At 34.6% G+C, this 21,276-nt stretch overlaps 1 protein-coding gene across 2 annotated transcripts; it reads right to left on the bottom strand.

The window, feature by feature from the left end:
* Nucleotides 1-733: 733 nt before the first annotated feature.
* On the bottom strand, nucleotides 734-20,118 carry LOC128988672 (vesicle-associated membrane protein 7). 2 transcript variants are annotated; one of them, XM_054410187.1, is made up of 6 exons: nucleotides 19,990-20,118; nucleotides 7,380-7,591; nucleotides 5,033-5,170; nucleotides 3,031-3,121; nucleotides 1,573-1,733; nucleotides 734-933 (listed from the first exon to the last, which is right to left on the bottom strand). In XM_054410187.1, exons 2-6 carry the CDS (start codon nucleotides 7,581-7,583, stop codon nucleotides 874-876), a joined length of 654 nt encoding a protein of 217 aa, XP_054266162.1. In that variant the 5' UTR covers nucleotides 7,584-7,591; nucleotides 19,990-20,118; the 3' UTR covers nucleotides 734-873. The 2 variants fall into 2 exon arrangements, with proteins under 2 accessions (XP_054266162.1, XP_054266163.1); XM_054410188.1 differs by lacking the exon at nucleotides 19,990-20,118 and adding an exon at nucleotides 9,620-9,695.
* Nucleotides 20,119-21,276: the final 1,158 nt, after the last annotated feature.

Here is a 21,276-nt window from a genome sequence, read left to right as displayed (position 1 = left end):
TATTAAATTTTTTGTTTAACATTTAAAATAACATAAATTGAAAATTACGATTCCAGCAAGGGTCTTTAGGGTTTGAAATTACAATAAATATTAAAGAGATTAAAATCAATAATTTACTGAAATGAGCTATGAGCTAATGAACTACAGTAGAGTAGACTCCCTCTTATCCGGACTCCTCGGGACCAAGGCCAGTCTGGATAACGGTTTTTTCGGTTAAACCAACGTCTCCAAAAACTTGTTATGTAACCCAAATATTTGACTTAAATTTAGGAGGGCATTGTATTTAGACATGTGATCACTGGTCTCAAATCTTTCCCACGAGAACAGTCGTTTCAGTACAGCCCACTTCCTGCGGTCCAGTTAAACCAATGTGCAGATAAGAATTGTCCAGTTACAGAGATGTTATTTCCGCAGAAAGTAGCCTGGTTAAACCGATGTCCGGTTAAAAGGTATTCGGATAAGAGGGAGTCTACTGTACTGTATAAGAAATTCTCAACATGAATGTTTAAATATTAGGATAGTGTGATTTCTTAAATCAAACAGATAAATAGCTCAATGGCATTGTCTCATATTAAGTATATTAAATGAAAATGTGCCACAATAAATTTAAAATTTAAAAATGAAAATATACAAAAATCCATGTGTAAAGACTTGTAATTTTTTTCTGGGCGATGAAATAAATTACCACCCTAATTATTGCAGGTCACCAGGAATGAGTAACAGATACCGCAAGAACAATTTACAGTATTTTAATATATAGTTTATGGTTTATACAAATGTTATACACATAATAAATCTATAATAAGAAAAACACAGGTAGAATATAGGAAATAAAACTTACATAGATAATATTTTACATGTGGACACTTGAACTTAAAAACATTGGCCCCAGGTAAATCCGCACAGCATTGAGATCATGATGTAGATGATGATCTGTGAACAAACCATGTATAAGTTGATGGCTTAAAATTGAAATAAAGGAGTTTTATGAAATGCATGTTGGGGACTATACTACAGGACCTCAGCCATTTGAAAATGTAATATCATTTACAAAATTATTTCAGTCCCAGAGAGTTGGTTTGATTCCTGGAGTTTTCCGAGATATTTTATGGAAAACAGATTCATTGTTATGCCCCTGAGCTGGATATAATTATTATAATACTTACATACGTCATTAGCTCAAAATATTTTATGGTAATTCTCAGTACATGTTTCGACACTGTCATCTTCAGCCAAGCACTAGTGTAGAGTTTTCCACCAAATGGCTTCGTCATAGTTCATTTAACACAAAAGGACACGAACTCTTAGACATTAAAAAAAAAAAATTATTAAACACATAGACAATGATGCAGGCCTGCTGGGACGAGCATAGACGCGCCGCGAGTTTGGGAGAGACTGACTCAAGGTAATTGAGTTCAATGAACTATGACGAAGCCATTTGGTGGAAAACTCTTCAAGTAACAAGTAAAATGATAAAAAATTCAGTACAAAACCTAGATTAAAATACTTATTTTATGTATCATCAGTAGATATGTAAAATGTATATAATAATTGTGGATTTCAAATACTTACTGCGAAAACAACTCCAAAAATAACATAGAGCTTTATATTTTTCCAGAACAAAGATCGTTGCAAGTTTCGACTTTGAGTCCTGAAGGTCACAGAACTTGCACTCAAGTTTTCTGTTTTATTTACTAACAGTTCTAATCTCTCTCCCCTCATAGCGACATTGTCTGAAACAAAAATTGACTATTTAACATCAATATCATGACTTTTTTTCTATAAATCTACATACTTAAAACAATAAGGGTTTTCCCTGTAACATCCCTTTTCAGCCGTTCTGCTTAACTGGTTTTTACAATTGATGTGTCATTTTAAAGCTTATGCCAAAGGGCACCTGCGAATGGTAATTAAAAAGGTAATTTCCTATAGGGCTTCACCCTCCTCACATTTAATTTATTTCTTAAGTCAATTTCAAAGATCAAGTTATGCTGACCAACTTTCTGACCAACTTTGACCAACGGTTTAAATCTGAATTTTAATTTAAGAACTGTTCCTTCAGTTGTATGTTTAATCCCAGTCAGATTGTAAACAGGAAACTAAACAGCTTATGAAAATGTATTTGAAAATAACATTTTGACAGCTGTAACCTGATTGAGGTATTAAAATAATTCTTTATATTTATAGTAAAGATCTAAAATACGAACAAACTGTAAATTAGTAGTTATTTTAACCTAATAACTTTTTTAAACAACAAACATGATTTTGAAAAGATAAAAGGGTATTAAGGATTTTTTGCCTCGTAAACAAGTTTAGGACCATATAAAACATCGCAATTTGCACACGGGTCCCCTCGTCATGACTTATTTCTCATCATCTGGATTATTGCAATGATTGAAATAGTTCTTTTGTATAGAAATGTTGTGTCACTATATAAATATAAGGCTGGTAAGCAACAATCACAGACCAATAATGAAAACTCGGATGGATTTAAAATATTCGACGATAGCTTTTGTTTTAGTTCATATGGTAGGGAAATCTAGAGTTCTCAAGGGCCAAATAACCAAGAGGCAGTGGTGAGGGCTTGGTTGGGGGGGGATTTTGTAATAGTAAAAACAAATTTAAAATAACTTATGCTTTTTTTTCTTGCAAAAACAAAATTATGTAAATAGAGACAATCCAGTTACCGATTTTATTGGACACTCTTAAAGAAACATGAAAAATAAGTTTCCAAGTAGTACTCATGGATTTAGACTCTTCATTTCACGCAATGTGGAATTACTGTTAATGTATCTTTGTTTTTTAGTTATGATTTTTCATACCTAAAAACTAATATTTATTTTAATATCAGAAAACATAAATTTGTTCACAACTCACGGTTAATTCAACGTGGCGTGGCATGATACCACATTGCCAAGCAGGGTATGTAACTTTGCTGTCGGCAGGAAATAATTTTATGGTTAGCCTCTAAGACTATTATTTGTTTCTTATAACTAAACCAAATTTCACAGCCAAAGCCCATAAACTTACCGATATTACGAACCATGATGTCTTTTAACTCATCCAGTTCCCCATGCACTCTTGATATTGTGTCAATGTCACGAGATTCTGAATAATGTTTCTGAAAAATTTACAGATACACTTTATAAAGGTTGGTTGTGGTTCAATGTTGAGTTCGCATGTTCAACTCATTTTATGCTAGGTAAAACCAATTAATAAAAACTTATAAGAAACGCAAGGCTTTTGTTAAAAATTCAGTCTAGGAATATATTGTTATTTTAGTTAGTTCCTGGGGCGGCTGCTAGGTAGACTATCAGGAGAGCGTGGCCAAGTCAGCTGACTGAGTGAGAGAGAGGGAGACAAAGAATCGGCTTAGAAGAGAGAGATAGAGTAGCGCGGCCGCCGGGCGAGTGATCATAGCAGCGGCTGCACTAAGCTCATTTGGATGGCAAAATTCCAGTTTGACGGTTCTCCATTTAAGCATTTCGCTTCTTAGAGGGTTTGTATTCATTGGTAAAACTGCAGATTGTAGTTATTTTTCTGTCTGCCAGAGTCAATCATGAACTTTGTTGAAGCTACCGGTGTTACCATGGCTTTTTTCTAATACAAAGCCGCTACAAGACAAAAGTGACAACACCGCAGTACTGGCCTACTGAAACAGCTGAAACACTAATACTTCCAAAATGAAGCGTCCACCCTATGTTTATGTTTACATGTTTGTTATTGCCATGGCAATAGGCCAGTCGGTAAGACGTCACACACACCAACGCTGCAGCTTTGTTATAGAGCAGGCTATGGTGTTACTATAGAATTGATTCGCAGTAGATTAACTACAGATGTTTCTTGCTGCAGACAGTTAACCACATATTCTCATCAGAACAGCAAGCTGGTTAAAATTATATTCAACCTATCAAACTGTGCAACAACTGTAAATAAATTATGCTACAATCGATCGATCAAACAGTGGTGAGTTGGTGGTTCGGTTAATAGCGCTAAATGAAATCAAAACAGCAATGTTATGGTTTCACATGTTCTTATTGTTGTCGCTGCCATTTAAATGTTTTTTTAAGCTTCATTCTTGTACTGAACCAGCTCACCCCTTGTTTGGCTTGATACATTCCACGCACATGCCCATATGTGAGGCAAATTCAAGAGTAAAATACCCCTGCCGCAGCCAACCTGCAGATAAAGCGAATTTATTTCCCTGATTTGATTTTGCCTTAAATCTTTTTAAATAACATTAGGTTTAACGAATACTTAAGTTTGCTGCCACAGGGAGGGTAAAAATGTGTGGTTTTTAATAAAAAATTAATAGCTTAGTATAAAAAAATTTTCTCTGTAACCAATAACCGTACAAAAATACTTCAATATATACTAAATTATTTGCATTTTTAAACTCTAAAAAATGGTTTGGAAAGAAATTGCTATGTTTTTTATGGTCAAAAAGAGGAAAATCAATTTTTAACCCATAAACCCTCATTCCCATGGTCTTTTATGCTGGTTCGTGAATTTGTTTAAATAAATGTAGGTTTACACGTCTGTACCAAATTTAATCAAAATCTAATGATTTTTGCTTGAGTTATCATGCTAACAGACACATTTATATATTTTCTGAATTTGAATGGATGGTGTTTTTGCCTCTGGGGAGTTCAAAACGAAAAAGTTAATGCCCCAGGTCCAGGTCAGGTCCCCCAATAGGTCTCCCTATAATAAGTCACCCGGTAATAGGTTTCCCTATAGTGAAATTCACTTAAGGACCACCAATATCTTAAACAAAGGTAAACCTATATTTGTTAAACTTTTACTTGAGAGGCCAATTCATCATGAAAATTGACCAAGGATTGTAAGCAACAATCACCTGCACATTGTGAATGTGGTCACATAAATGTACTTCTTTCGCCAACATAACACTATGGCTGGATTTCCCAAATACACTAGATTTCCTTTAAATCGATACTTCAACACATAGTGATGGCAGCCAAATAAATGAACACACTAAATAATAATATGTGATCAAATAAAACTTACTAACCATTTCATTGTTGAGTATTGGTGAAAATTCAGTGTTCATTGCGTAAGCAATGGCAGTCTCACTTCGGCTCCCATATGTCGAGCGAAATCTTCGTTTTATTTCATTCAGGTACAAAAAGGCTCTTGATCTTTCAAATTCCTGGAAGGAGACACATTTTTGATACAGGTAAGTAGGTGATATAGCACATATGATTTAAAAAAAAATAAAATTTATAACTATCACAACTCCAGTTTGAACAGGCCCTTCCATTAAAGATTTTTTTTTACAAATGTTTTTGTCACCACAATTTTAGTTGATTAAATTATATTTATAGGCTAATGAATATCTCACCAATATAGTAATCAATATATTTTACCACTTTGGAAAGTGATACAAACATAGTGATTCGACCTATACAGAGATGAAGGGGAAGGAAAGGAAGTATTGATATCAGTTTCAAGGCAAGAGGGAGGTCAACGACAGCAGGTCTAGCTGTGAAAGGTTATGTAACCAGAGGAAACTGAACCAGACTATGTGGTTGCCAATGAATTTCAATTTTATAAGAAACCAAAGTCTGGTGAGAAATATTACTTCTATTGGTCACAAGGAGAGCATTTTGGTTGATTAGAAAGGTTTTATTTATTTATATTTGTTGGAACAGGTATATTTTATTGGTATTATTTTAGATTGTTGACTTCATGATTTTGTCTATTCATTTGGTTACATTTTGAATAAATTATTACCAATTTAATTGTTATGGCAGGTAGTAGAGTGTTTTGATTTAAAACTATTTTGGATTACAGCTAACTTAATTTGCAAATGGTTTTTGTTCAAATTTGTCAATACAGTAGAGTCCCGCAAACTTGGCGTAATGTGGACTGGAAGGGTGCCGAGTTTGTGAAATGCCGGGTAACCGGGAACTAGGGTTAAAAATAAGAACAATAGAATTTTTAAGCTTTTTAACCTGCTTTTTTATTTATATTTATATTACAAGTCAGTATTAAGTCGTCAGATATAGTACAACAAATCCTTGGTACGAGTTGCGAACGATTTGACTTGAACTGGCTTGAGTCCATGTTTTACTTGGACTCAAAAAATCACTAATTTTCTGAGCCAGGTGATGGCCGAGTTATACAGACCGGGTTATTGAGTGCCGAGTTTGCGGGACTCTACTGTACACGGATCTTTTATATCTCATTTATAAGCATTTGTAATTTTTATTATAAAGACCAATGGCCCTTCCTGTGAAACCTGTATATTACACAATACTTATATTATTATTATTATATTATATTATTAGGTGGCTTCCATCCGGCAGCCTGAAGTTAAATTCAATGGCGGATTATATGGATTGAAATATAGTTCGGGATTAAACATGCCTCTATTGTACAAGCTCTCAACATTCTAAAGCTAATTTGTTTTTAAAGATTGTGTGCATTTTGTGCTCTTAACATATCAGAGCTTGCAAGGGATGGAGAAAAATTAATTTTTAACTATTATTATTATTTAAGAGTTAAAATCACATGTGAAAAAGACTAATTAACGGATTTTGAAAATTATTTTTTAAATACTTAAAGAAACATGGAGTTTTAGTTTATCCAGTGCATAGTTTGGATATTTGTGAATATTTTAAAGTTTATTTCAACTCGATAAACACATTAATAATGCCATGAGGTTCTTTTTTGTAGGATCAAGTTTTACATGGTAACCAGCCGGCAGGTGGAACCCTCTTAAAAAGATATAAAAAATAAATTAACTTAATCTTCAGGGATAAATGGAGTATACCTCAGATTCAAGACTGGAACAATTTGTTTGGGAATTTTTTTTATTGGAATCAACTCTGAGACAAACAATTTTTACCTACTCATATTAGGCCTAAGCATTCACTACCTACAATATTTTTTTAAACATAAAATACTTCATAATAAACTTTAGGTTATGTTATTTGGGGAAATCATATTCCTTCACAGGGCTAATATTCAGGGCAGTAAACCACTAAAAGTTCTCCTTCAACTGTCATACAGAATATACAATTCTCCAGAAACAGTGGCAGGTACTTCAGTATTAAACGGAGGCCACATTTTGTCAGCGCGCTGCGGCGGTTATGTTAGGTTGGGTTATCATAATAGAAAGTATCGTTCGATTCATAACGAAGCGAGGAAAGTCCTACACACATAATATTTACGATAACCCAACCTAACATAACCGCCGCAGCGCGCTGACAAAATGTGGCCTCCGTTTAATACTGAAGTACCCAGTGGCACTACTCGAATACTCTAAACACTAAGCAGTCACTCATCGACTATGTGCTCCGAAGTTTTAGACTCATGCTCATGGTAAATGGTTTGTTAAGAAATATAAATCTTACATCATCAGTGATGCACATGTAGATGATTCTATCTTCGCAAATGTAATGGAACAAGTATTTTCCATGTGACAGAGTGAGTTTTCCATTTTCAGGAGGTATTTTGGTCAGTATCTGGTCGGTCACTTCAGCAAAGTTGCCGGGACAAGACGCATACTTGGCCAACACTGTAGTCCCTCTAGCCACAACACTGTAAAGGATGGGCATTTTGGAATCTGCAAACAATACTGTTGTTAGTAAAAAATGTACAGAACAATGCCGTAGAAACGTCGCATGCAAAGATATACAAATGGCAAGTGCAACAGATTATATTCAAAATTGGATGATCGCGACATCCGTACTGCGATAGGGAAGTTCTTGTTGGCAATTAATATTTTCTATTTTTCCATCCTTTAAAAATTAATTTAACACTCAGTAGCCTGCCTAAACGATGTAAATTAAACTCAATGACAGCTTTGTTTTGTTTGACTACTTATTTATTGCTATAATCCCTTGAGAATCTTCTTACAACCAACCATACTACTATAATATTTGATGAACGGCAAAAACAATAAGTTTTTGTATCAATTTAAGTTCTATTTTCATTGACTGAACTTGTGTGAATAAGATATGAATAAGGTCGCCGGTTCGATCCTGAGAAAAGTCAGTAGCTTTTTAATGGTTCGAAACTGGACCCAGCCGTTCCTGATCATTGGGCTTTAAATAAATGATCCTGGCTAATGAAACAGCTGATCTTAGTCAGTAACAAAGCTACACAGATCATCTCACACCATTCTACACTCATCCTTCACTCATATTTGGGTTAAAATACGCACATAAGTGGCGTCCCCATCTTAATGATTGATAATTGATAAAAATTGATTTATTACCAATTTAATTAAATGAAGTATTTTGGTGACTTACATCAACTATTATAATAGTTAGTTTTATTTTGAGTATCTCTTTACATCTTTATTCCTCCTAATAGCATTGGAGCTGAAATTTAAATAAAGCGAAGTGCTGTAACCGCCATATGAGTTGTGTATAACTCACAACCAATGTATTGATAAGAATATCGGAGAATATCTAGAGTCTATATAAGAGTTATTCAGTAAAATCTTGATTTCAGTTGACAATATTGAACAAACAAGTTAACAGTCAAATTTAAGGCCAGAAGTCCCACTGAAAATTCTAAATGCTTAGCTATGTATTATTTTGAGAAATTTTAATCTTTATTATCTGTATCAACTCTACTTGAAACAATGTACAAACTAACTCATAATTTTTTCTACTTTTGGAAATCACGTGTTTTCGGTATTTTTTTATGTTATATCTTGTCATAGTTTTTAATGTAACCAATACGCCCAAGGCCCATTTTTAACCAAAATAAAAGCAAAAAAAGTGTGTCCTCCTCCTCTATACTAATGTAAAGAGTAGTAAAACAGGTGTTGTGTGTGCAATCCCTATTAAACTCAATAATGACATTACTTCCACCCAAGCCGGACACCGTTTAAGGTGGGCCTCTTCCGCCAGCTTAGCCACACATTACTTAGCTTAGTCAGGATTGCACACGTACGGGATTCGAACCCGCGCATGTAGAAAGACCTCAGCGCTACACTCGTCAGTGCCTTAACCGACTGAGCTACCATGCCACCATCAGCCGTCCAAGTAGTTTGCTGTTATAAGCAAGCACACAACAACACAAGCGCTCCTAGGTCTGATTCAACGAACTAGTTGATCGCCAGTGAGTTACACTACTTGATCGCCAGTGAGTTATAGTACGACTGCTACTATTAATCATGCACTGTAGGGGGATTGTACAAGACAGACAAAACCGAATGATGTTTAGATCGTCAAAAATGTGTGTCTAGCTTGAAAGTTTTTCCTACATGAAATATGTAGGTTACATCAAGTTGTTGTGTTTTTCTTGTAGAGGAAGATCTAAATTAAATTTGAGTACAAAAAACGAAATTCCATTTTTTCCCGAGATTTTTGACAATTTTCAGTGGGACCTCTCCTTAAGTTATTTACATCTATAAACCTCAATGTGTGAATATAATGCATTTTATATGTAGATGCAAACTTAGACAAGATGATTTTGAATTAATCGGCTTGAGTTCAATAACATCCCTACTGAAATTTCAAAGATTGCACTTAATAAAATGTGATTCACCAAACTCAGGTTCTATTTTGCCATAGGGACTAGTGTTGGAAATAATAATGTAAGTTACTTAACAAATTAGATAACAATAAATGAGGTTTACCAGCGTAATAATTATCCTTACTGGGACAGTCATACAATCCAGGCTATTTTATGAGAATCAGATACCGCTTGAATATTGTTAGGGTACGTGTTTATGAACAGGCATTGGGTAGGAAGTATTGAGTGGAAAACATTGTTTATCTGCATTGACTCACACATGATAAGAAGACACATGTTGACTCTGACAATCAGAACTGGTCTACTACAACTCATGCACAGTTAGTTATGAAGTTATGTAAATGAATCACTAGTTACCATTGCCTTGCAATACTAATACTACTAAATGTAAAATTTTAATTTAAATACTGCAAAACTGAAACATACTTTTCTCTCAAGCAGACATATATATTTAACTAGTATTTCTCGTATAACAAATAAATTTCATGAAATCTCTTACAAAATAAATGAAAGTATCAATATGAAGTTGAAATAACAGAATGTTATTTTTAATTAATGAAAGGTTTTGAGATTTAGCCTATTCAATTTTATCTTTTTTTCTTTTTAAGTAAAACAATCTGATATTACCTTCCAATCCATTACCTTAATACCAGTGGCATTTTTTTACGTTTTGAAAGGGAACGGTCCAAACCCTGGTCCTGTTACTACTTAACATCGACCTTTTTGTTAGATAGCATCATAATTAAAATATGGGCCCAATGATAAATGGCATCTGGCTCTGGAAACAATGTTCAAGACATGAATTTTTCCACTGTATATTCTTGCAAAGTGTTTCTTAAGTTACCCTACCATAAATTAACTTTTTTATACCATGAGGCGTTGAATGAAAGTGGGATGAATATAATAGATTTCAAGAACAAATGTTAGCCTAAGTACATTAGTAACTTATAGTAACGCTTGTTTAGTTGCTTACTTTTTTGTATCTTTACGCTATGAAACGTTATTCAGGGTTGCCACCATAGTGAGATGAAAAAATCATGCAGAATTCATGGTTTACATTGGTGGTTAAAAAAAAAATCATGGTCAAAGCGCTCATATAATTTCAACACGATTGAGTTTTGCTGATTTCATAATTTACGTTAAAAAGGCAGTTTCTTTTTGTATTACTATTGAATAACCTTTCATACATGAAATTCAACTATTATAGAGTGAATTATACATTCAAAACAAAGTTGAAAACAAAACAGGGCCAGCTATTCTAAATGACATATTGGAGAAGAATTGTAATAGTATATTTCGTACCTAGGGCCGAAAATGAGGTTTTGCCGGCTCGAGATAGTTTTTAAGTTCGAGACGAAGTCGAGAACTTAAATCGATCGAGAGCTGCAATACCATTTCGGTCCGTGGTACGAACGCTATTTTTCACCACACTATCGATCGAGAGCTGCAAAACCATTTCGGTCCGTGGTACGAACGCTATTTTTCACCACACTATACCCTATTACCACTATTCACCACTATAATGCACACTGATAGTCAACACAACTACAACTTTAAGGTTATGTGAAGAAATAATTTGAGGAATCAGCAAAAATAAAAATAAATAGTTGCTAGGCAACGGTGACAATAACACAATTTTATTGCATTGCTATGGATTTTGATTGTGTATTTAAAATGCATTCATGTTTTAAGTAAGTAAGCGGACAGCTGATTTTGCGGCCCCAGGCTGTAAAAACCTGCTCGGTCCCCAAATTACGATGACAGCTGGCATGGCAAGCAAAACGTAACTTTCAGCCACCAATTAACGTATGTAATACAGCCAAAAACATCATAGTGTGGTGAAAAATATATTTTAGTTTAGGTCTAATTCAGTCTTTCCACCGGAATAAAACAAAGATCCTGCACACCTGGGCAAAAATTCCTTTTCTATACCTCCACATGAATGTCACAAAATATATTGTATGTATACTGGTTTTATCTTTATCTTATTACACAACGTACTAAGATTTGATTGGTTTTATCTAAAAAACTAAAAAAATGAGGCGTCAGAGTCAGAATTTCCGCTTTATTGCACTCTCTGTCCAATTCCGTGCATGGTCTTAAACTTCTGTTTTTGTGATTAAAGTACCCATATCCCTTTATCCATACGCGGGGGTTGGCCTACTAATGATTTTTTGAACCATATAAAGCTCTCGGAAAGACTCAGCTGACATCAGCATCTAACCTAGATTGACTTGGAATGAACTAAGCAATTGTTTCTGATTGTGGAAAATGTTAAATAATCATCTTCAGGCAGTATTTTCTCTTAGTGTTGGTTTCTATGAGCTGTTTTTAATTGTGAAATATTTTTTATTTGGCAAATTGAATGGTACTGGTTGAATAATTGGTCCTGATTTTGAAAATTCATGGTCCAAGGGAGAAATCCATGCCTTTTTTCATGGTCACAGGAATTCATGCATAATTCAAGCTTTTCAAGGTTTTCATGGCTGGTGGCAACCCTGTTATTGCTTGAATGGATATTATTGTCAGAAGATGTGTGCAAGCAAAACTTAAGTAGCCTGAAGCCTATTTAATAAATATAATAAAAAGATTCCAAATAAATTCTTTTGACTGTTTTAAGAAAGTTTTAACCCCTTTATGGATATCTATTTAATATTCCAATGGTACAAGCTTTGATCAGATTATTTGTCTACATCTTGACAGCACAACATTCCAAAATTGTTTATAAAACAAACTTGCGGTGAACATACATTAAGCCTACATATAAAGAGGAAGGATGGGTAAAATAGAATAGGCCTACCGGTATACAAAATAATAATAACCGCACAGTAGTAAAATGACTGATTAGAGGTTCATTAAGTGTCCGATCCTATCGACTTCCACCCAACCACCGCTTACTTATACGTTCAAATGGGCCTCTTGGACAGTGACGTACCGACGGGGGGGCGGTCCGCCCCAGGCCCCACAACAACATAGGCCCCCAAATCAGGGCCGTATTCCCCTAACTTCGAACACGGCCATTGCCGAGGGTTTCTTGGCCTAGGAAGGGGCCTTACTTGGGTCTCAAAAATTTTAAAATAAATTTTGCTGTTGAATATCATAATCTGTTCTCACAATCACCGGAAGCGTCCGCAAAGATTACGCGATCGAAAATCACGACTCCCAGCAATAGCGGGTGACGATAATAAGGTCTTGCAACCGCAAAAGATGTTCCGTGTTCACGGTTTTGCCGCGATTGCGGGGGACGATAATGTTGTCCACGCGTTCGCCGGAGATGTTAACGATTTCGGCATGTAGGCCTAGAATATATCCCTGCGTCTGCAAAAGATGTTCACTATTCCACCGTAAACATAGGACATGATTACGATTGCTCCGCGGTCTCGGGGATAACCCGTGCGACCGCGGGAGACGGAGATTACGACCCCACAAACAGGGAGGCTCACGATTTCGTCTTCACCGAGGACAATATCTTTCTTTTTTGCCCCGATCACAGAAGTCGTTTGGACCAATTATAGTAAAATATAATGTATAATATAAAGATAGGCTTATATAATTACTAGCTGTGTGCCCGTTCTACGCACAGGATCTTATCATAGTCAGTTAAAACCTTCTTATATAAAGCCCAGCAGTTGGTTTGCATACTTTCAGATATGCTGACAAAACTATTATATGTAAACCTCCGCAAATACAGTATCTGACAGTTTCAAGCCAAAACTAATGCTTCGAAATTAAATGTCATCCGGATCTTGTTGGTCCATAAGTCAAATCCAATGATTAAACTAAAAAATGCTTTATAGATCTATAAGACACAGCCCTAAGGTAGGCCTATAATTGAAAGTTACTTTCCACAATGGTTAAAAGTATTTAAGGTACTATCTCAATCTCACAATTTAACAATTTATTCGGGTTCACATTTTCATTATCAAGGTGCTCTTGTCCTTTCCGTGAAACACTGAGAAATAGACATTTAATGTGTTACCAACAGACATACACACAAAAATACAGAACTTAATTAGGGAATTTGCTATGCTTTAAGCATAACAAAGTACATATAGAATTTGTATTTGAAATCTTTGTTGATGTCATAAAATTTTATCATAACAATATATTTGCTTGGACCGAAGATTACCCGAAATTCTGTCGAAATTCTATATGAATCGGTTTGCTATATGAAATTAAGTACAGTAAATCTATAGACGATTTGGATTGGTAAATTATAATAAAAATTACCAAGATAAGCCACGAACTATTGATACATAAAAAACGTTCAAAGCGTTTGAACAAATAATGATGGTTTGCTGCATAAATGATTTACTAAAATGTGTTACAGTATCGTTTTCTTAGCATAAACTAACATTTTGGAATCCAGACAGAAAAAGCAAAACTTATACAGTTAAGACATCAATTAAATTGAATAGGCCTGTAATAAATAAGGTGCAACACCAACGATAACAGTGATGTATTGGTACGTAAAAATTATTCTTGCTGCTACCAACGGTTCAAAGGAAAAGAACCAGTACCGTACCAAAAGCCAACGTTTACAGTTAAGAACTAGTACATCCGACCAATTATATGTGTTAATCAAGGTTATTGATCTTTTGGTTTTGGATTTTCTCGTAAAAAGTTATCGGCAATCAAAGTTATTTCCCATTAATTGTTTTATTTGTAAACAACTCTTAATGTAAACTAATCGGTGTCAGTATGAAAAAAAAAACAACCTTATACAACAACTTTCTGTTGTTTAATAGATTACGTATTCCCTAAACAATGATTGGTATATCTATTAACATTAGAAGGAAATGTGATAAAAATCACACAACGTTGGGTTTTGGACGTTTGTAATTTTATTTCTTAAGTACCTAGGTAGGCCGTGTATTCTAGGGAAAAGTACCGGTATCAAGGATCGTCGTCGAAAAGGTTGTTATAAATAATTCATGGGTAAGCGTACGTACCCAAGAGATGGGCTATGGGCCTATTGGCTGTATGGTCCAGCGATTGCATCACACGGTGAGTAGGAACTATTGACTATATATAGTCAATGGTAGGAACAGAAAGTGACACATTGTAAAATCGAGTTTAGCATCATTTGTAAACCTCTGTTACAATCACCCACTGCAGTTGTGATTTTTACTTTACACAACCGCCATTGAAGCGCCGTCAATGAGTGGAACCTTGTTTCTAGAAGCTATTGGCGACGATCATTAATAAATTTAAGTTTCCCAGCCGTATACAACACTGATTCAATGTCTTCTTTCTGGTTATCAAAACTCCAGAACAATTTTCCTGACCTGGATGATGCCAAGTTATTTAATTTAATTTACGGTTACACTATATTATTCCACTTGCGATTAATTAAATCCTTTATGTAAGAAAAACGTTTTTAATTTCACTTGGATGGGATTTACCTTCAAAACGTGATCGGAAATGGTTGCGGTATTTGTAAACAACATTTGTAAACATATCAGTGACAGCTAGAAAAAATAATCTTGATCCGAACAGCTGTTCGTTATTTCATAAATGATCATGTGATAAAAATTGGACGAAAACTTGACAAAAATCGCACAAAACTGTGTTTTTGAACATCTGTAGTTTTATTTACAAAGTAGTGAGGCCATATTTTAATGGCTAAAGACACTCTTGCCAATCCAGTGAATACATTAAAATGACTTGGTTCTTGATAGGTACTCTCGTTTTCCTGGAGAAGATTGCGTAAAATGCCATCTTGTGTGTTACAGACAAACAGACAGACAGACAGAAATTTTTATGAGACTTGTGTCGGCTTCTTTAATGTATAAAACGTAAAAATAACAACAAAATTTATGATTCTGAGCAATGTACAGACAAAACTCTAATTTTATTTATATAGATATAGCCTAATGTATTTTATACAAAAATAGTAGGCCTATCTCCTAAATTAAAAAAAATTGAAATTAGTGTCAGAAAAAAACCTGATTTACACTACTTCTTGGAGTGCTCGTGCTTATTTCGAATCTCCAACTCATAAAAACTTAAAATGATAAAAACTTAAAGGAAAATTTAATTTAGCATTATTCAATTTTTCTCAAATACAAAAATAGATTACAATTAAAATAGTTGAAGTAAGCTAATTTAATCATGATACAAAATATATTAAAAGCGTATACTTCTTTTTAGTTCTAATCACTGTTTAGGGTTACTTTTAGCGAATTTCCCTATAGGGAAGTAGCTATTACCGTAGGTGGCATGGTAAGACCTAGGCCCGGGACCTTTACTTTTTCATTTTGATGTCCCCAGAGGCCAAAAACACCATTCGTTTAAACTTTTTTATATATATGTGTGTCCGTGAACGCGATAACTTGAGTAATTTTTGTCCGATTTTGATGAAATTTTGTTTAAAGGTGTAAAGCGGGATAAACTTGAATGAGTTTGCGAACCAGCTTGATCAAATTATGGGAACTCGGTTTTACCACTCTGGACCACTCTGGGTTACTCTGGTTTTTGTTGGGGGGTTTTATAGGGTAAAAATTGGTTTTTCTCACTTTTGACCCTCAAAACACAAAATTTCCCAATTTCTCTTTAGACCTTTTTAAAGAGCTTAAAAAACAAATAATTTAGTATGTCAAAGTATTTTTGTTCGGTTATTGGTAACGGAGAAAATATAAAAAAATTGTAAATTTAAAATTCCCATGTTATTCTTATGGAGAATATTGTAAAATGTTGTAGTTTGCTTGTTTATGGATATATTTTGATCAAACTTGGCAAGTTAATTTATTTTACACTAAGCTATTAATATTTGACTAAAAAACACACATTATTAGTTTCCTTGTAGCAGCAAACCTAGGTACTCGTTAAACCTTATGTTATTTAAATATATTTAATGAAAATCAATTCAGAGAAATGGAAATTCGCTTAGTCGGCAGGTTGGCTGCGGCGGGGTATTTTAATAAACACCATGGTACCCTGTTTAAAATAATTTTAAACATAAAATTATTTTAAACAGGGTAGGCCTACTATGGTATTTATTATTTCACTTGTAATATGTATGTAAAAAAGGCCCTCTCATCTAAGCCCTAGGAGGATTAAACATTAAGGAGAGGGCACTCGAATAGGAATACACATGTTGCGGTGAAGCCAGCTTTAGCAGAACACTAGAGGGGCACGCGGAGCCGTAGAGTGGCAAAAAGCCGCTGCTATAACATGGGAGAGATAGGGAAAAACGCGACGCGCGCTGTTTCGAATTAAAATTGCCGCTAAACTAAAACACCTGTGTTATTCACCGATGGCATTCTTAAAGTAAATTAAATTTCCTATCGAACGGTGTCAATCATTCATATAAAAACTATTATTTATTATTTATTATTGAAGATCAAAGTTGAAAGAATTGGCCTGGACTTTGAACATATGATTACTTTAATTACGTTTTTGAAAAAAATATGATGTATCTACACAAATTAACAATTTATTCGTGTTCCTTAAGAGTTTATCGAAATAAAAAATATATATTTACCTATATTTAAAAGTGGTATTTAGAAAAATAATTACAATAAAGTTTATTTTTAATTTTTTCAGTTTATAATACAATCTTGCTAATTATAGGTTAAAATGAAAATTTTTATTCGGGTGGTGAAATACATTTTAAACTTGCATTTTTCATAGTTTTCTCGATTTTTTAATATCAGTTTTTACTAGTTTTAAGGCATTTATGTGCTAGGCAGGTGGCAGGTGATTTTAAATAGCCAAAGTTAAGAAAAAATTCAAAGCCGCTCTAACTTTGTTTACACCAACAGCCGTTACAATTAAATTACAAACATAAAAAGTAAAACAGTTTCTTGGCAATCAAATTCTTGATTTTTTAATATCATATTGAACTATATTTGATCTGTTTGCCCAAAGAAACTTCGAGTAAAAAGTGTAAATGGTCAACAATCATCTTCTGACCGCCAAAGTGCGTTTATCATTCTTTTAAAGGATTAAAACTTAAGAAACATTTTCAAAAACATATACAGTACTACTCATGATTTAAGTTTTAATATATGAACAGTAAAATCCATTGGTGATATGGCGGGATTTGAACCCGGGACCCCAGGAACCGGAGTCCCGCGCTCTGGTAAGAGTATTTATAAATAATACACAATATAAGTATGGCAAAAAATAAAAACAAGGACAACGAATTCTAAAAAACAAGTCATCCTTGTGTAAATTTCTCACCTTTGAACTTACTATTGGTTCATAAATATGACTTTCCTCTTAATAGGTTCCTAATATTACGGTTAGAATTTAAATTTTTAATTTTCGTAGCATGATGAAGTCTAATTTTTGAATAGTTAATTGATATTTCTGTTACCAAATCTTCCAGTAACGCATACAACGCAGAATGAGAGGGGGGCGGGAGAGTAGCGCTGCCTCCCCCCCCCTCACCAGTACGCTCACGATGGCTTCAACGAAACTACAGCGTGTCCTCTCCTTAATGTTTAATCCTCCTAGTCTAAGCCGCCCCAGGCCCACAACTATGACAGTACGCCACTGCTCTTGGACCAGCTCTACAATAGACAGGTAAAACTCCTTTAATGAATTTTACTCCATGCCGGACTAAAGCAGGCAGTGCTTCTAGATGCAGGATTTATATCCGAAAAACGGGATTCTTGGATTAAATGCGGTGATAGAAGAGGATTTTCGGCTGAGGCAGCATGATTTTCTTTTTTACACTCAGGCCTGCGGTTTGCATGTGATGTGGTAACTTATAGGCCCGAGAGATAATAGCATCTCTCTCCACCTACATTTTGGGGGAATTTTTCTTGTCCTTGCGCCCCTGAGCCCAAGCCCATTTATAAAAGGGGCTCTGTTTATATGCTTACTGATTCTCATATAAAACTAATTCCAATTGATTAAATTGTTTCATCACAGTAAATTATAGCAAGTTTTAAAGTACTTAAACTTTGTTATTTAAAGCCAGGCCCGCTTTTATAAGCGGGCAGACTGGGCATATGCCCAGAGGCACCAGTGGGCACGACCGCCCGCCCGCAATAGGAAAAAAGGGGGGCGCTGCTTTTGGGTTTGCCCAGGGCTCCACTGACCCTTAACGCGGCCCTGTTTGAAGCATAAGTTAAGTTAATAACTTAAAAGTTTACCTCAAAAAGATCTCTCTAGATGAAACGGGAAAATTCATGTGTGATAAAAAAAGGATTTTTCATTAGGCCTACATAAAATCGGAATAAAAGGGATTGTTCAACCTCGTCAGACAGATTTTTTTTTTAAGTTAGGCAACATGGAAAACTGCCAGCATAATTCTATAAGGAAACCAAGGGGCTATCAATCAGAACAAAAATTCAATTGCACTAACTTACATACAGATTTGTAGTTTGGGATTAATAATAACGAAGATAAACGTTATTTACTAACTTAATAAATTTCAATCAGCCGATTTATTTTTACTAAAATAGGCCTCTGAGACATGACATTACTGGCGACGTCCTGTAATCCAGCTACTAGGAGGTCACGAATTGTGGATATTTATAGGCATGCACTGTGGATGCGATACTCCCTGGTGTGGATTAACATCCGCAATAGTGAGTACTACGACTATACGCAGTACTATCCTGATAATAGGACCAATTCGTTAATACCAAGGCAAAAATGTTGTTCGGATTCCACTATAAACTGTAGGTCCCTTATAGTTGCCATTAGATGTATGGGCTAGGTCTATTAATTAACAGCTGTGTCTAAGGAGTATGTTGGCCTTAGTCACTAACAAGACTACAAGATTGTGCCACTCATCCTTCACTCATCTCCATTCATACTTGGCTTAAAATACCTAAGTTACTTGTGTATGGTCGCCATTTCATTGAAAAGTATTAAAAGTATATACTTAGGCAATAGGCTCTGATTATTTTGAAACAAAACAGTAGAAGCGCAAGTTTTACATGAAAATAGTATTATCTATTATAATGCATGGCTGCACTTTACTTTAGGTCCTACACTCATTCCAATGAAAATATCGATCAATAAATCGATTAATTGATTGTTTCTTTCGATATATCGTTTGGTTAGTTAGGTAAAGTTAAATCTAACCTATAACTAACCAGACGATATATTGAATGAAACAATCAAATAATCAATATTTTCATTAGAATGAGTGTAGGACCCAAAGTAAAGTGCAGCACAACGCATACCTACAAGATTGAAAAACACTAACAGTAAAGATTTTCTCAACTAGGCCTATATAGGCTGAGTAAACTTATGAACTAAGTTAGGTGTGTCTATGTTGGTAAATGGATTGTTGTAAACTGTTTTTGAGTAATTAAAAAGTATTTGAAATAAGCTACAAACAAAACTAAATTCACGGGTAGGAATGATAGGCCTAATTCAATTCCTAACAATTATGTAACCCCAAGATTGAGGGATATTGGGTTTCATTGAAGGACATAGCCTAGGCCTAAATGATGCAGTACTAAATAATAGTTATTATAATGCAAGATCCGTAAACAATTTACTTACTAAAGTTTCACAGTTGTAAATAAATCGTTATTTCTGATATACTTTCAACACACAGTGAATAATCACGATATATCATTACCAATAATTACTAACCCTATCCCTTGATAAAATTATAGACAGACACACAAACCAGACAGAGTGACAGACAGAACAGACAGAAGAGAAGAATGTCGAATATGACAGTTCTTTCTTTGTCTTGCTCTTACTCAACAAAAACTTCAAGTCCTTTAGAACAGTGACTGTTCGGAGGCAATAGGCAATTGTAGAAAAATACAATAAACAATGAATATTGAATGTGCTTTGGTTATAGACATTTCGTCCACAAAAGGTTTGGGCAAAGATTATACCATAGATAAAACATACTCCCTTGGTCCAAGCATGTCCAAGTATGTTTTATCATTGACTCAATGGTTTTATCTATGATATACATACTCCCCTTCCCCTAGTACGTCGTACAAAAAACATACAGTTCTTAGTAGATTTGTCATCCTTATGGATCAGCTGAAGACAATTTGTTTTATTGTTAGCTCTATCCGGTGCACTGTAGAGTTCGTGTTTTGTTTAACAATTTCTTTATTGTTCTCTCAGTCAATTAAATCCTCGTGAATTAAAACCAAATGAAATTATTTAATCATAAACAATAAAATTATCCCCTAGATATGTAACCAAAAAGTAAAGCACAAATCATCGAACTAACCCTAAAATAATAGAAACAAAATTCTGTCAACACTAGCGATGAGTGTCACCGGACATGAACTAGACACAAAACATGAGCTTCAAAATTTACAATGGGATGAGAAGTCTAATCTATGAGTCTAGTGTTGGTTGTCTATGGCATCGATTTCAACTCTATTATTACAACAATAATAGAAATCGGTGGTCTATAGTAGTATGTTTTATCATTAAGTAAATTTAAAATAAGCAAGATTTAACATGAGTAAATCTTGAAAGAGCCAAACCAAAGTCAAAAGTTATTGTCACAAGCCAGTGATTGCTATTCTTCCACCGATTTCATGTTTCCTTTTTTATATTGTTGTTTAATAATCAATGGTTACATGTATACATTTTTATTGGCGATAAAATATTTTCCAATTTTCTGTAGCAGAATTGCGTTATCTTTGTTACACATTCTTGGGCGTGGAGGGGGTGTTTCCTCTTTCACTTGTTTGTGAAGGAGTTTATTGATACGAATGAGGTGTGAGAGAGAACCGCGTCCCTTTGAAATGGTGTTTTTGTTGCATTCTCCTTTTGACTCAGGGTGCTGCCTTCCCTATTCCACCCTCCTCT

The sequence above is a fragment of the Macrosteles quadrilineatus genome, unplaced genomic scaffold (genome assembly GCF_028750875.1).
Source record: "Macrosteles quadrilineatus isolate MER2022 unplaced genomic scaffold, UCM_ALF_1.0 Scaffold_3__2_contigs__length_128488019, whole genome shotgun sequence".
Classification (NCBI taxonomy): Eukaryota; Metazoa; Arthropoda; class Insecta; order Hemiptera; family Cicadellidae; genus Macrosteles; species Macrosteles quadrilineatus.
Note: the sequence above shows the minus strand (reverse complement) of the source record. Positions and strands in the feature narration are given on the sequence as shown.

Coding starts and splice junctions, on each gene's coding strand:
- LOC128988672 (XM_054410187.1), bottom strand. CDS start 7,583: ATGCCCATCCTTTACAGTGTTGTGGCTAGAGGGACTACAGTGTTGGCC. Junction 5,171..7,379: donor ACATGTGCATCACTGATGAT/GTAAGATTTATA, acceptor GTCTCCTTCCAG/GAATTTGAAAGATCAAGAGC. Junction 3,122..5,032: donor CAATACTCAACAATGAAATG/GTTAGTAAGTTT, acceptor TAAATTTTTCAG/AAACATTATTCAGAATCTCG.